Source organism: Sardina pilchardus, chromosome 10 (assembly GCF_963854185.1).
Source record: "Sardina pilchardus chromosome 10, fSarPil1.1, whole genome shotgun sequence".
Lineage (NCBI taxonomy): Eukaryota > Metazoa > Chordata > Actinopteri > Clupeiformes > Clupeidae > Sardina > Sardina pilchardus.
In genome coordinates this window covers 9,811,869-9,828,337 of record NC_085003.1, presented here as the reverse complement: position 1 = coordinate 9,828,337, position 16,469 = coordinate 9,811,869, and the positions used below count along the sequence as shown (strand labels likewise).

The window sequence follows — 16,469 nt, the reverse complement described above, 5'->3', positions numbered from 1 at the left end:
TAACAAAAATGTTCAGCTGCATGGTGCAGTTCCACTTTCAGCCTGGTGGGTGTGCTCTCACTCAGCACTCCAGTGCTTCATGTCCTCAGCCAGTCAACTACAAGATCAACTACACCAGTTTGAATGATGGGCAAAGAGAACATGGTCTTAAGTCTAACTGAAGCTAATTCAGTGAATAGCCAAAATCAATTTGCTAATGTAACACCATGGGTAAGACCCTAAGCGCAAGCATCGAAGAGTCTTTGCTCGTTGACTCATGTTGTGCTTTGCCCACCTTTTGAAATTAGGTAAGTTTTAACAACGACTCCATACCTTTTGTGTTCCATGAGATTTTAGATCAGAGTCATGATGATGTCCATGGCTATGAAAGTGCTATGAAAATCAAGTTTTGATTGGTAGACTTGGTAGGTTTTTCCTCACTTCAAAGCCTTCTATCTTTTTTAGGTTAGACAAGTTGAAAAGTTTCAAACCAGAAGAAAAAGGGGCAAGCACCCTCCGGGCTCTTTCTGTAATTGATGCGTGAAGCTTAAGCTTAATATTGTGGTTGGATTTGATTTTATTGCATTGCATAACTGGCATATGACTAGACGGGATAATGGGCATAAAGGTTGGATGAGTAATAGTCACCAGTCTGGTGGAGCCTCGTAAAAGCCTGATTGCAGGTGTTCAGATGGGGACCATGGGGAGGTGACTGGAGCATGGTCGTCCATCAGGCCTGACCTCATGGTCTTTGGTCTTTGGGCGGGTTTCAGATCAGGTAGCCGTTTCTGACCTGAGGACCCATGCAGGTGTTCTTCTGGATGACATACATTGTGGTGTGTGTGTGTGTGTGTGTGTGTGTGTGTTGGGGGAAACTGTGGCAACAGACATGCTGTGCACTTGATCTACACTCTACTGTCATGGTGGCTCTGGAATGCTGGGAGTTGAGCTCGGCCCTTTTAGCATGCATGTCTGGACAGGATTCCCACTCCCTTTCTCGCTTTTTTACTTGCGCTTCTCCCCTTTTCTTCAGCGCATCTCACTCACTCCTTTCTCTCTCTCTCTCCCTCTCCCTCTCTCTCCCTCTCTATTTCTCTCTCTCTCTCTCTCGCGTGACAGAGTGAGGCGGGAGTTGAGCGTGTTGGTACAGGCAGACCTTCCCTTCAGGAATGCAGGGCATGGTGGTGGGGCCTGCTCTAACAGGGGCTGTCCTCCAGCAGGCCTGAAGGAGAGAAAGGGAGAAATGGAGAGGTGGAACGATGGGGAGTTGGAGGAAGAGAGAGAACTGCTCTTTAATCAAGAAAATGTGTTAATGTGGCAGTTATGGGTATGCCTGGGGTGGGAGTATATACAGTAGAGGACCTCCAGAAAATAGTCGGGCAAGGAACATTTAATTGCTCTGAAATATGACTGGCTAGTTGCATGATGTCTGAGACTGCTGAGACAGCTGAGACTGCTTGGTCTGTCTGATGTTAAATGTGCCTTCCTATTCCAAACTGCTGAAATTTAGTTTGGGGTCACTAAATAAATAAATAAAGCTCTCTATTGTCATTGGTTCCTGATCATCATGGGTTGTGTGCTCTAGAAGCGTCTACCCACTGACCTCGCTGAACCCTCAAATCAAATAGACGAGTCATTTGACGTATTCCAGTACAGATTGGGCACTCGTGGCCATCTGATTGGATGTTGTGGCTCTGACCTGTGCCAGTCCGTGGCAGCGGCACTTGATCTTTTGGGAGGGCCTCCCCTGTTGCCGGGCTTCAGGTTTGCCTGCAGCCCATGAGGCGGCCGTCGGCCGTTGGAATTTGCGTTGTTTTTATTGCACTATAGGAGGGGAATACCCAACGGCCTTTCCTCCCCGACCAGTTCAGTCAGACGGCAAACAGTAGATTTTAAATGCTCTGCTATGGACAAGAAAACGAAAAAAAAACAATATTCTATAGTTTACTAGGTAAAAGTACTCTAACATAAAAAAACAGAAATATGTGTAATTGTGTAATATTAATAATATGCAAAGATGTTTTAAATAGAAGTGGATACTGACAGGCGCAAACTGTGTTTCCTTTGCTTCATCAGGAAGCGAAAGTCTGGAAATAATGACCGATTCAGCTAGGAACGGTCGTCAATGTCTAGTTCATATCAGCCTGATGATGGGCTTTCAAAAAAAGTTCTACTAAGTGAAGTTGAAGAAAAGCCTTGCTTGTTGTGCATGTTTGTTGCCTTGCTTTTGTCAACGTCCTTGCATCTTCAGTGCTTCATGAAGATTGCCCACCTAGCTCAACAGAAGACTCTCAAAGCTCATCAATCAATGGAGCAATGGTCACAAGGTGTTGACACCATTGTTGTCAGACAGCCCTTCAAATGTTCTTCCTTTTTCCTCCTCCAAGTTCTTTCGAGTGACCACAAAGAGCTGCCAGAACCTGCTGGACATTTTTACCAAATGAAATCATGGATGAAGAACCCTTTACCTTCGTGACGTGTTCATATTTCACAAGCGCAGGCAAGGCACATGATGTCATGTCAGAAGCCATGCATGCTCGTAAAAAAAGGTTTACTGTTGGGAAGAACCCAGTGGATATGAGTGATGCAACCAGTGTGTGGTTCGGGGCTTGTGGTGGGGTGATTGGTGTTTTGGGTAGGATGAGAGCGCTGCTCAACCATGCTGCTCAGCCAGACTTGAGGCTGTGGTACTGGTTACAGTGTGTGTGTGTGTGTGTGTGTGTGTGTGTGTGTGTGTGTGTGTGTGTGTGTGCGCATGACTGTACGACCATTGCGTGAGCCACCGACGAGACACTGGAAGACAGGTCGGAGGGTGTGTCACCGCAGCCCATGCCATATTTTCCATGGACGTCATGATTACACAACTAAACCTTGGTCTCTCTTTTGACAAATAGGCCCTGCATGCATGTTAGGAGATTTCCATGCTGATATGCCATTTCCTCAGCAAAGTAATTCCACACTCTCAGAAACTAGCCCTGGCATCCCGGTGATCAGATCAGTCAGGTGAAATTGTGACCGAGCAGCCTGGAATGCTGTTGAAAACCAGAAATGAAAGGGTGTTACTGGATTTAAAGAGTTCCATGAACCGTGAACACCTCTTTTTTGTGCTTTATCAGCCATGAAATACCTGCAGGGTGTTGCCTAAACAGCAGTGTCCAGGGAGCCAGATTTCGCCCAGTGTGAAAGTAGCCTTTACTACTTACGGCCTCTTTTTTTTCCTCGTAATTTGCAGAGTGCCGTTTTCATGACTTTTTAAAAGGACGGTGGCATTTGTTTAGAATTTCAGTGTTGAACACCATTTTCTCCAAAAGTTTAAGATGCTCTCTACCAGTTTAGTAAAATTCTAATTGGTTCACCCATAAAAGACAACTTGGAAGTCAGGTAGTAGGTTGATGATTGTGTGTGTGTGTGTGTGTGTGTGTGTGTGTGTGTGTGTGATAGTTTCTCTGGGTTAATAGCCTAGAGCTGAACACTTAACGTGCAGCAGCAGTGTAGGGGTGCAGTCCTACACAGCAGGCTGGATTGGCTCCATATGGCCCACTAATGTTACCCGACTGCCTCATGCCACGTGCTTCAACCTGCGTCACACTCACATCAAATTCCTGTGTTCTGTTGGACGAAGCACACACTGGGCTCTGGTCTGGTTAAATTTAGCTCTCACAGAGGGGGAGGGAGGGGTGGGTCCTACCCCTTTGACGCTACCTCACTCACTCCCACCACCTGTCCCCCCCCCCCCCCCCCCCCGCCCCAGTTCACCCAGTCAGAGGAACTCTTGGATTATCACCTCCTTCCCACTCTTCATATCCAGCGCAGGTTGGCTGAATCTGGCTGGAAGTGGCGAGGCACCAGTCTGCTCTGCCTTGTCCTGACAAGACGGCCTGCGCTGTCTTCCTCCAAAGCATAAACAGTCCGTCAGGCAGGCCAGTGAACTTGATCTCCACGCTGCAAGCAGCTAGCAGCAGCCTACAGTCCCTGTTTTTAGACCAATGTCAAGTTTCAGCCTGCCTCTCTGGTTTCTCCTCACCTGCACCAGGGAATCCTTGCCCGGTGGTGGCTTTGCTGGAGGCGAGTTGCAGAGGAATGTTGTTTCAGTTGTCCCGACATGCTCACGAGACTAAGCTGAAGCAGCTGAACTTGAATTACGGCTTGATTCAAAAAATGTTTTTTTTTAAAAAGCCTCAATTATTGTTGGCAATGTCAGAGTGGTTATTTAGGCTAGCCTACTTCTGTGCAGGCTACATGCAGTGTGTTGCTAGAATAGGCTCATGATAATTTACATGTCAGAACAGTATTCTGCATTTTTTTTTTTTTGCTTACTGAAGTGGTTTGGTTCTATGCTTTTTTTTTTTTAAAGTAGTAAAACATATTCATAGATGTCTCTTGCATGTGTTCCGCATTGAGCTGTAAAACCACTATATGTTGGATTTATTATTCGGCTCTGCTTTGCCTGAAGTTTTTGCCAGCACTCCGCCTCTGCTATCCTCTGATAGGCTGAAGGTGGTGCGAGGGGCGGAGTTTAAGGTCAATACAACAGTTAGAAGTTCTGGTAATAAAATTGGTTGAAAGGCAAACCCCCTGGCAGACAGACAGTGAACAACTTCACAGAAATTAACATCTATTCCGTCCTTTGTACTCTTTCTGTCAACGTATTTAACGAATAAGAAAAGCTTGAATCTTTTCACTTAGCCTCCCAGCTTGATGATTACTGTACACGAACTGGAGTGAACACGGATATGCACGCTCAGAGAACCCCGAAAAACGGATTAAGTTGCAAAATGGTTCTTCAAACTGTAGGGAAAGTTTTGAGGTATGGTATCTGCTGTCCACTAGCCTTCTACATCTCTTATGCCTTCTTCCATGTCTCGTGTCTGTCTCTGAGCAGCATGTGCTGTGTGTATATTGTGGAGGTGGAACTTTCCACACGAGGACGTGTCTGGCTTTGGCAAAGCTTCCACAAGTTGTTGCCTCTCTATTTCACGTAATGGAAGGTGGGGAGCGCAATTGCCCATTTATTACTAAATCGGTATTCCATCGTTGCAGTGAAGCAGTCATCGTTTGGGTTTTATTATGAACATTTTGGGAAACAATGTAATAGTTTGGGGTTACATGTTAACAGATGCGCATCCCGTCTCACCACTGCCACGCAAGCTTTGCCTGACCGTCCAAGATATTTCGAGGTTCAGTGCCAATGCGCATCTGTGTATCTAGGCTCGGTATTCCGACATGATCCACCTAAATGTATTTTTAACAATGTCAATTTACGCATTTGTTTAATAACTGTTAGTAACAGCCCGCTGATTAACGCACATGGCTCTTTCCGAGTCTCGTTACGCGTTCTGCCTTTGGGGATATTTGATCCCGTGCGTTATGACGCTGGTGCCTCCGTCGGTTTCCGTGGCAGGACTGTCTCATTCATTTTTTTCCGGTGCTAAGTCAATAACATGCCAGCTACGCCAACACCTGAGCTTAGCAGTTACCCTCAGGCATCTGGCCTAATGATGGATCGACATGCTGTCGGGTTGGTAGTTTATAGAACGACATGCCAAAGTAGTGATTTAAGACCAAACAAAATAAGCTAAACTGCAATTCTTTTATCTTATCGAAGTTTTAGCTCTGAGGAGTTTGATGCAGCCTCATCATTACATGTAATGATCACTATGTTATTGCTGTAGGTGACTAGAGTCTGGGGAAATGAGGTTGGTGGTGGTGGTGGTGATGGGGTTAAACATCCATTACACATTCATAGCAGAAGGCGAAGGGGCTCACAGGTGGGGGTAGGAGACCAGATGCAGAGCAGCGGTCAGCTTGAAAGCCCCAGTGTCTAGTGAATACCAGTCTAAATTGAATCCCCTCACCAACCTGTCCTCTGTTGTGATGCTGATGAGCTTCCAGTTGACAAACACTGTGGTGGTCTACACTGCTCAAGGGGATGGGGTTGTGAATGGGGCCCTCTCTCCAAGTGAGGGTTTAGCCTCTAATTGTTTAGGGGGAAGCTCAAGGTTTGATAACCAGGTTTTGTTTTTTTTTTTAACTGTTGTTCATGACCAACTTGTGTTTGAATTTTCCTAGTACACTGGTACTATAAGGTATGTACTGTTCTGGTGTCAATGAATCAGAATAGTTTTCTTTTGGTTAGCGCAGACAATGAGTGCACCTGGTTTAAACAAATATGTTTTGGTTTGGAAAGATTGTGGTACATAATACCTGATGGAACTAAATAACCCCCTACCTCAGCTTTTGTATTATTCGTTCATTGGACAGTTGATCTACTCCATCCCAGCAGTGGCAATAAAGAGCTGCAAAGGTGTATAATACATCATTGGTCTGATGCATTAGTTTATCCTATAAACAATTAATCGGTTTTCAGATTGAAGAATTCCCTCTCCCATTATAAAACACTTCATTATGAAGTGTGAAGGGTATGTAGGGTATGCACGTTGTTTTTAGGCATTGGGATTTAGTTGTAACCTTGAGAGCTGAGTTTAGCTGTGAGTCAGCAGGTGGTGGCAGGGGTTGGATTCTGTCATGTTTAAGGTAGCATGGTTTCTTTTTTTATTGTAATGCAATGTTTATTGTTTTTTCAACATAGGGAAGTATACACAGAATTTGCCAATAATGGCAAGGTAGCATGGTTTCTGGCCCTCCCTTTACTCCTGCCCAGTGAGGAAAGATGAATGTTGGCAAATCTGTTTGTTCAAGGATAGAGCATGCAACACATTTCCTTTTGATTATCTCTTTGTGGACTGATGAAGTGGCCCAAAAGGAACCCTCTCCATTCAGTTTCCTTGCTTGACATTCCCCACCCAGTACTTCCTCTTTTACCCCATAATAGCTGTATAACTCACCTCAGAATGTTCCATTTCCTTTTAATGTCAGATTGCTAGGTGTCAAAAGGATGGCATAAACTTTGAAAAGCTGTGTAAGTGTGGAACAATGAGACAATTAGACTGGTGTCGGTACAGTTCAGCCACAGACCTAACTTGATGTACAGTACTCTCCTAAGATTTGTGATGTCTGTAAGACACCCTGGCATGAAACAAAACAAATGCACAGCTACATATATGGATCTTTATATATGGATCTTTCCTTTTCAGTAGCTTTAAAGCCCTCAGTGTCTAGCCCACTACTGTACTTCATACCACTTTACATCAATCTATAGAACGCCATTTATGTCTCCTACCGGTAAATCGTACCTCGCACTATATTGTGCAGCCAAGGAAAGCTAATTTAATAACTAGGCAAAATGCATAATTGAATGCTATCAGCAAAATCCTAAGCACCAACACTGGTGGCTCAGCCCAATGTTCCCCCATGCAGTACTACCATTAGCTTATGCACGAGACACTTTGCTCATTGCCTGGCTTTGATCTCTGTCCATCATTTAAATGAGGGCACATTATCTTCAAGATGAGCTATAATTAAAAACGTTTGTAGGTTCAAGGGGATATTTCCTGTTTCCAAAAGAGGGAGACGTGTTGTAACCAGTAAGACTGAGCCCATCTTGTTTGCTTCGATGCTGCTGGATACAATTCCTCAGGTTGCAGATTGAAGTAAGTGCTACCATATGGCACCACTCCGATTCCTCCCCTTCTCTCCATCAGGCCAGTATGGGCAAGACTTGCAATATTAGTGCGGTGGGAAGCATTCCTTGACGCTACTGAACTAAGTGAGCAGTTGTTATTACCGTACCCCCTTCCATCATAATGTCAATAAATATTTCCTCCTTGTGGCACAAGGGATTGTCATAAATTGAAATTAACATGTAGATTATTGTATTCATCTAGAGTGTTTTAATAAAGGTTACATGGTAAAACGTGTGTTTTTCCATCCTGTTTTTCTGTTAGGCATTCCGTTGAAGTAGGTTAGTCATTTGTTGAGCGCTTTCTTGACATCTGTCAAACCTGTCTTAAGCTGTTCTGGAGTTATGCAAATGACTAGGTTGCTGGTGTACAGAGCATTGTCTTGCAGTCACAGTTTGCTCAATTATCAAAGATTTAGAGGGGAAAAAACCTCCAAACTAGATCTGTAAGTGATTGTTCTGTCTCCATGTGAAGTGGTTTAGTGTCAGTGAGGTATGGCTCTTCCATCCATGGCTATTATGTTAGACAGTGGTTCTCAGCAGGGCTCTGGTTCTGTCTGTTGTAGCCGGAGTAGGCCACTCTCTCAGTCGCCTCTTTGTAAACCCTCGAGTCTTCGGAGTGGATTATAATGGATTGTATTGGCCAGGGCATACCAGAAGCTTAAGTTGGAGCCAAGTATGGGATGCTCCCAAACTCCATGATTATTGTTATTGCTTATTTTAAGTGGCTCTCCACGCCAAATGCCATAGCGGGAACACGTTGTTTTATTTAGCCCTGCTCCCATTTTAAGAAAGTTCTCCAATTTAGTCGTTTTTCCAGGAAGCCCTTGTTTCGTAAATGGTGTGGCACAAGTCAAATTCTCAAGCCATTAGCTGGTTTATTTTAGGATAAAGAAAACTTCTCCCCTGCCAGCAGGCCCCCCTCTCCCCCGCACAAATGCCCTCCGCGCCCCTGCTAACTTTGCAGAGATCTCTTGGCCATAAAAGGCATTGCTGCCCAAAGACCTGGCCAGAGAGCTGTAAGCCCTGGCTAAAACCACTGGTGTCTTTGGGCCAGGTGGATTTAACGGACTGAAAAAAAAAAAAAAAAAGAAAAACGCAGTAATGTTTTTTTGGGGTGGATGTTAGCGTTTGGGCTCTCCAACAGCGAGTTTTTGCTGCCAAGAGTGTGTTTATTGGAGCTGGCAGTGTTGGGGGAAAGTGGAACTGGTTACGTGGGGTCGTGAGAATTGCAGTGACGTAGCACATCTCTGCTGCAGCACACAGTCTTGACCTCTGTAGCCATATTAAATGACTGAGGATGATGCTGCATAACTCTGGACACACTTTCGCTGGCTGCGCTCAGCTGCCATTTGCTCACACTGATCCCAATGAAACGCAACACTTTAGCCAGTGCCAGTGCTATTGGGTGGTAATCCTGCAAGCAACTGCTCCTGAATCTTTTCATTTTTTTTTTGTTGTTGTTTTAGTTCATTCAGATTCTTAAGAGTTGTGCTCCTGCAGGCTAACGGCTCTGTCCACTCAGCTGCGCTGATCAGTCAGCATTTGGCGGATCTGGACAAACACACACACACACACACACACACACACACACAGAGACATGTTCTCTCTCTCTCTCTGGGCCTACAGCTGGCACTGGTCAGCTTCTCTTTCATGGCTCCGCCAGCTGGGCCTGACAGCTGTCGCACTTTTCCTTTCACGCAAGGAAACTGCGGAGTCGAGGTGCTGTTCCCTGCCCTCTCCTGCCCTGTCCTGCCCCGTCCTGCCCCGTCCTCTCCTCACCTTTCCAACGATCTCACCCCCTTGATCTCGACTAAATCTCAATCCCAGCCAGGTCCTCGCCAGACCTGCCGCCACAGTCTTCATAACTAGTTGAAGAACTTAAAGCCTAATATATGCGGTTTGGTGTGTGTACCCTGTGTGAATTATTGTTTCGGTTCTTGAAGAATTTTCAGGCCAATAGTTGCCTACCGTACTCTGAGAGTTGCATGTTCTTTGTCTCTGCATGGATCTTAGCCACGCCAGCTTCCAGCATGGAAGAGGCAAAAAGAAGTGCAGGTCACACCGGAACAGCTAGCTTTATACTGCTGGCTGCCACTAAAAGAGTGTTTATGGCCCTTGGGTGTGAAGATAAGGCTGCTTCCTGACATTGGTAGATGGTGGGAACAGAAGTGTGTGTGTGTGTGTGTGTGTTGTGGTGGTGGTGGTGGTGGTGGGGGGAGACTTGGGCAGAGGAGGAAGAGAGGAGAGCCAGGAAAGTGAGGGGATTATGGCTGGGGTGGTGTGTGGTACATGTGTGTGAAGGGGCTGGTATTGTATGGACAAGAAGGGCGTGGAGAGCAGAAGTAATCAGTGGAGGGTTCAGCGGAAATGAACTCCATCAATTCCACAATAAAGCTTCTGGGAGCATGCGAGGTCCCTCGTCCTCAGACGAACCCGCCCTGTGCAGTCAGCCCGCTGTAACCGCTGTGGGCAGACCCTCTTGTGTGTGGGCATACCCCGGCCAAATCTGTTGGCACAGCACAATTTCCAACCCCCCTTCTGGTGCAGCTGAAGTACAGTACAGCAGTCGAAAACCCAGGCTCAACTTGAGCAGCGCTTTTCTCTGAGGTTTGGTTCCCTGTACATGGATTAAGCCTAAGCCTAGTCCTAGTCCTAGACTAAAAGGTTTTTTTTTTTTTTTTTCAAACCTCCATTGATCTCCATGGAAGATCTCTTTTAGTCCAGGACTAGGCTTAATCTGCCTACAGGAAACCATCCATGCCATCTCTGGTCGACTTGTCCACCAGGAGCATTAGGAGCCTGTGATGCCTCAGGTCACCCCTGTCTGCCTTTGTCCCTCTGCCGTGTCATGAAGTCATTAGCCACTCTGCTCACACCCAGGCCAGGCTGCTAAAGGGGGCAGGCAGGCGGTGAGATTTATGAGCGGGCCGCTATTCCCCTCACCGCCGTAGCTGACCCTCTGAGATGTGTTGAATGTCACACGGGAAGCCGAAAGCTGTTTTAACACGGCTGCCGTAAATGCCGTAGACCATGGCCTCCCATCTTCTCAAATGACACGTCCATTGTGTGTGTGAAGTTTGGATGCTGTGATTCCTGGGATCTGACTTTAACCCCTTCCTCACCCTTTTCTCCTCTCTCTCTCGCCCTCTTTCAGGAAGTCGAAGACGAAGCCAAATGGGAAGAAGCCGCCGACGGAGGAGAAGAAGCACTACCTGGAGCCGGAGTACACCAAGGTGCGGGTGGTGGACTTCGACTTGAAGGAGTTGGTGGAGCTCCCGAGGGAGATTGACCTTAACGAATGGCTCGCCAGCAACAGTAAGATACATTACATTACATTACATTACATTTGGCTGACGCTTTTTAACCAAGGCGACTTACAACATTAAAATCCATTTTTAAGCTTCTAGCAACAAATTTACAACAATAAACAAAAACCACAATAAGTGCATCAATGAGTGCAATTGTCTGTAGGATAAGCAAGACGAGTTAGTGGGTTATAGTGCTATGAGAGGAGCTGGGTGGGCGCTAACTGTCTCTCGCCCTTATTTGATTGTGGCTAGATCAGATGCAGGGCCTGTGCTGTGGTGAGCTTAGATGATTTCAAGGACAAAGGAGTTGGGTGTGAGGGTGTTGGCAGCCAGTGTTATGAAGTGTGAAAGGTTTTATGGTGTAATTAGAATCCGTATATTATAACCCATAAATCGGCTGAGATGAATTGATTTTGTGGCCAGGGAAGCCGTAAACAGCGAGAACCATTCAGGAGTGGTTGTTCTATTTGATCTGTTCACGTTCTTGATGAATAATGAAGGATAACCGCTTGTGTCCTCTTTCCTCCCTCCCCGTGTCTCCACTTTCTGTCCTTCATTACAGCGACGACTTTCTTCAATCTCATCAACCTGCAGTATAGTACAATCTCAGAGTTCTGCACTGGGGACACGTGTCAGGCTATGACGGCAGCATGCAATACGTGAGTATCCGGGGGCCACACACACACACACACACACACACACACACACACACACTCACACACACACACACACACACACACACACACACACACACAGATACTCTTGCTCTTTCTCCCTCCCTCTCCCTCTCCCTCTCTCTCTCTATCCCTCCCTCCACCTCCTTTTTCTTGGTTTCTTTCTCTCTCACTCTCTCTCTCCATCTATCTTTCTCTCCATCCTTTAGTCCTTAGTTTCTCTCTCTCCCTCCCTCTCTTTATTTCTTAGAGTTTCTGTCTCTTTCTCTCTCCCTCCCCCCTCCCTCCATCTCTTTCTCTCTCTCTCTCCCCCATCTCTTTATTTCTTAGTTTCTTTCCCTCTCTTTATTTCTTAGAGTTTCTGTCTCTTTCTCTCTCCCTCCCCCCTCCCTCCATCTCTTTCTCTCTCTCTCTCCCCCATCTCTTTATTTCTTAGTTTCTTTCTCTCTCTCTATGTCAGTGTTTACCTGCTGATGACCTCCGGTTGGCTCAGTGCTGAGTTGATCTAGTCTACTGTATGTACCTTTTGCTGTCTAGTTGGCTACACAGACAATGCCGCCCTTTCTTCTCGACAGGAGATAAGACGCCTGCAGTGGCAGAGGCATCTGGGTCAATGCCCCCCCCCCCCCTTGCAAAAGTAACCTGGAATGCACCGCTCTGTATTCCACTGACACACATTCTTGTGTTACATTTCCACTGTACAGTACGTGTCGTCACTGCTATCTGTGGTGTGATCAGGAGTTGAGGAGTGACAGGAAGATTAATGCTGACTTCTGCTTAAGGAAGGGGGAAAAAAAACCCTTCAATTTGAGATGTTTTTTGAACATGTTAAGAAAAGATCCTTCATGTACTTGACCTCATTTTGAATGTGACAATCACCCCATTCAGCTACAGACCTAGGGTCGCTCTCAAACTATTTCTCAACTAGTTCACCCTGTTTGAGTGAGAGCTTATTTGTTTTGTTTTTTTTCCTGTTAAGGTCTGAATCTATGTAGTTCGACCTTGAAAAACCAGATAATCGGCTGTACACTCCAGTCTTGACAAACATAAAAACAGCCATCGTGACAGTGACTCACTCAGTAGGTGAACAATAGGTTAAAAAAACTTTCGTGCCTATTTCTGTGATTTTCCACTCAGTCACAATTCTTGTAAATTCTCGAGGAGACAACTTCCTTTCAATAAAGTGCCTGTGAACTGGTAACGGAAATTGTATTTGTTATTATTCGGAATCTTGTAAAGACCAAGTGACCAAAGTTCATATTGTAGTGTCGTAGCTTGAAGTTGTCCTGATTACTTAGACTGAAAAAGCTGTCCTTGCTACATAAAATATTCTCAGTTCAGTCCAGATGAAGACTGATGATGGGTTAATCCACTAAAAAATCATTACACAGATTTTTCTTCTCGGGTCACTTGGTTAGAGATTGTGGCCCTACGGTCAGACCTTGTGTAACTGTTGGTGTTCACAGTGGTCAGTGGGTCTCCCGCTGCAAGGCCAGTTATGCATACGGTCTACATTCCACAGGATTTGTGGTATTTGAAGCCCCAAGGTCTGCCCCTGCTCCGAGGTCTCAGAATGCAGACCTTGTCCTTAAACTAGGCAATGAGAGCGAACGCCGAAAAAAAAAAAGGGGACGGGGGGGTTGCTCACCTTTTTAAAGGGGTTAATCCCCTCAAAAATGTTTACGCCTGAAATGCTCCGAGATGTTTGTGATGGTAAAGTGTTTTGACATGCTAGTCAACGCTCTCTGGTGTGCCAGCCAACTTGAAAGAAACCTGGAGAGGCGAGGTGCCTAGGCGCTCCAATTAAAATGTGTAGCAATATGGAGAAGTTCAGTCAGACGACATTAACCATGTTGACCTAATGAGAACTCTCTGTGCCTTTCAGGATATTCTTCTGGCATGATGAAAAGGGTAAGAAGATTAAATGCACAGCTCCCCAGTACGTCGACTTCGTCATGAGTTTGGTTCAGAAGCTGGTGACCGATGAAGATATATTCCCTACAAAATATGGTGAGTTGATGAGCTCGCCCCCTGCTGTTCACTCAGCAGTATAGCATGGCTATCCTTGAGTCAGGTTTGCATGAATGAATGAGAATTCAAGATGGCACTAGTGCCCTCTAGTGTGCAGTAATGGGAAGGTACAGGTTTTCACTGCAGGGTTCACCCTTGACCTTGGGAAACCTTTCCACACATGCATTAGCAGAACACCTTATTTCCAGTTGTGGAAAACCCTTGGTTGAATCCAGAAATGGTTCAGTCTTCAATAGATATTGATATTAGCATTATAATGCAAATGATTGTCATAACTAGTAGGATTAATATTGCACATTTCTTGTGCTGCAATTTGTCTAATTATTGTTACGGAATTGTGTGCCATCTTTGTGGCTTCTGATTCAGCTCTCCTTTAGAAGTCTGGTTTGTACTTTTGTTAGGATTGTTTTTTTTGTTGAATAAAACACTATCAAACCTAACCTTGTATGTGTGTGTGTGTGTGTGTGTGTGTGTGTGTGTGTGTGTGTGTGTGTCCATCCGTCCATTGCAGGTAAGGAGTTCCCCAACTCGTTTGAGTCGCTAGTGAAGAAGATCTGCCGGTTCCTGTTCCACGTGCTGGCGCACATCTACTGGGCGCACTTTAAGGAGACGGTGGTGCTGGACCTGCAGGGCCACCTGAACACTCTCTACGCACATTTCATCGTCTTCGTCCGGGAGTTCAACCTGGTCGACCCCAAGGAGACCTGCATCATGGACGACCTGTCGGAGGTGGTGTGCACCCCCCCGCCCCCCTCGGCAGAAAACCACGTCACGGAGAGATGAGCGCTCCCGGGGTGGGACCTTCACCCCCAGCTAGAAACAGGACGAGAGCCTCAAACAACCCACCCCACCCCACCCCACCCACACACACACACACACACACACAATATATAAATAATATATACACACACACACACACAGCTACACCCCAACCCCATCTCACCCTAGCCCAAGGCCTGGATGCCTTTCAGGGGCTCAGAGACCTCACATACACATGCATACACACACGAACACACACACACGCACGCACGCATTCCCGCGCTCCGTGGTCATTCTTGCGTGGGAGTGGTCAGAGGGGTCGGTGTGGGGTGGGAAGGGGAGGGGATTTGAGCTGAAGGGGAGATGACTGGTTTGAACTCCATCCCTGGGCTGTGCCCCCCCCCCTCCACTTGTCACCATTTGCAGATAAACTAGGAGAGGTGTGTATTTTGTTTTTATTGTTTTTGCTTTTATTTTGTTGGATTTGTTTTTTGTTGTTGTGGTTTTTAAGATTTTATTTTAATCTCGGAGGCTGTTTTTTTGTTTTGTTTTTTGTTTTGGAGGGGTTCATGTTCCCTTCCCCTCTTCACTGGCTTACTATAACTGTAGTGGCGCTGTTTCACTGTTTTACTGAAGATGGTGTGCGCAGCCCAAACTTATAATAGCCACTAGCTCCCCCTTGTGGTGGGAAGACTGTAGGGAGCAGGTGCTTCTCCCGTCCATCCAGTGGCTCAGCCTAGAAGCATGGTGCGCTGATGTCTAACGTGTTCTAGAACTTAAACTGTCTGATGCCTGGGATGATCAAAGCGTTCTATACTCAGGACCTGAAAGAACATGTCACTGCTGCCAGAGAGAGAGAGAGGGAATGGTCTCTCTTTCCTGATCTCTTTCTCTCTCTCTCTCTCATTCTACAACATTCGCAATACCTTATTCTCCAGTCATTGTATAGTACTGAATTCAAAAGTCTAGCTGACACTTCATATAGAACTCTTTACACACACACACACACACACACACGCATCAACAAGGTCTTAGAGAATATAATACGCATTTCATATTTAATATTTCAGGATAAATGACGTGTACGGGCCTTGGCCCCCCCCCCCCCCCCCCCAGAGATCAGCAAAGCAGAGGGAGGGAGGGTGGGGGCGGTTGCTGGTGTGGTGGGGGTGGATGGCCCGGTTGTAGCTGTGCTTGGGGGCCTGCTGGGACAAGGACATGGCAGGAGTCTGCTAGCCTACTAAGGCAGATGTCTGCTGGAGTCGGAGGCCAGAGCGTCACTGGGTGGCGATCAATTGATGTGCTGATTGCATCCCACCAAGGATCCCAAATGCCTCCAATATAATAGCCCTTTGTTTTTTTCTTTTCTTTTTCTTTCAGTTCATTTCCCTGTTTTAAAGTTTTTTTTTTTTTTTTAAGTATCAAGAGAGGTCATGACAATGGCGTTGTGTGAGCATGTGAGATGCACATGTCATTGCAAGCTGGTTGTGTCAGAACTTTGCCTCTTTCAATAGGGGATTGGACTTGTATTTAATTTATTTTGGTCTTATTTGCAGGGTTCTTAAGTTCTGGCTTTCCTTTATCTATTTTAATTATTATCTTAAGTTAAAAGCGATTTAATATTTTAAGCTCTGCAAATTATAATCTAATAAAATATAAAAATGCCACTTGAGTCCTGCAGCATTTTTCTCAGATATGAACATCAGGGGTCAAAATTACCTTTCTGAAATGTGAATATCTACCAGCCAGAGACAGATGAACTGGTGAAATCCACCAGCCATTCAATAGGAAATATGCATTTTCTGTCTGAAATCTACCAGCCAACTTCAACATTTACCAGCATTTGGCTGGTGGCTGGTGCTAATTTTGAGCCCTGATGAACATCTATAGTAATTGTTTTTATTTGGACAAACTGTCAACTTTTCAATGAACCATGTGTCTTGGATAACAATTAGCCATTGCAATGAGATTACAGTTAACTTGCCTATGTTTTGGACCATGTCTGTCAATGAAGTGATTATGTGCCGGACGGTTTAGTCATGCTTTGGCACAGTCAAGACCTTGAAACAACCTGGAAGTATTAGAACTCACGATGTAAGTAAAATAAAAGGACCATAATGGTCAGGTGCTTGATGT

The 16,469-nt window shown here is 45.7% G+C and overlaps 1 protein-coding gene across 4 annotated transcripts in view; it reads left to right on the top strand.

Moving 5' to 3' along the window:
• mob2a (MOB kinase activator 2a) overlaps nucleotides 1–16,000 on the top strand; it is a 47,189-nt gene extending 31,189 nt beyond the window's left edge. For 3 of the 4 annotated variants that reach the window (XM_062548111.1, XM_062548110.1, XM_062548109.1), the window contains exons 2-5: nucleotides 10,716–10,876; nucleotides 11,432–11,528; nucleotides 13,429–13,553; nucleotides 14,086–16,000. In XM_062548111.1, the coding sequence (XP_062404095.1) occupies nucleotides 10,716–10,876; nucleotides 11,432–11,528; nucleotides 13,429–13,553; nucleotides 14,086–14,357 (655 nt within the window). In that variant the 3' untranslated portion in view covers nucleotides 14,358–16,000. Of the gene's footprint in view, nucleotides 1–4,535; nucleotides 4,787–10,715; nucleotides 10,877–11,431; nucleotides 11,529–13,428; nucleotides 13,554–14,085 lie in introns of those variants that run through there. The other variant, XM_062548108.1, reaches the window with a different exon arrangement.
• Nucleotides 16,001–16,469: the final 469 nt, after the last annotated feature.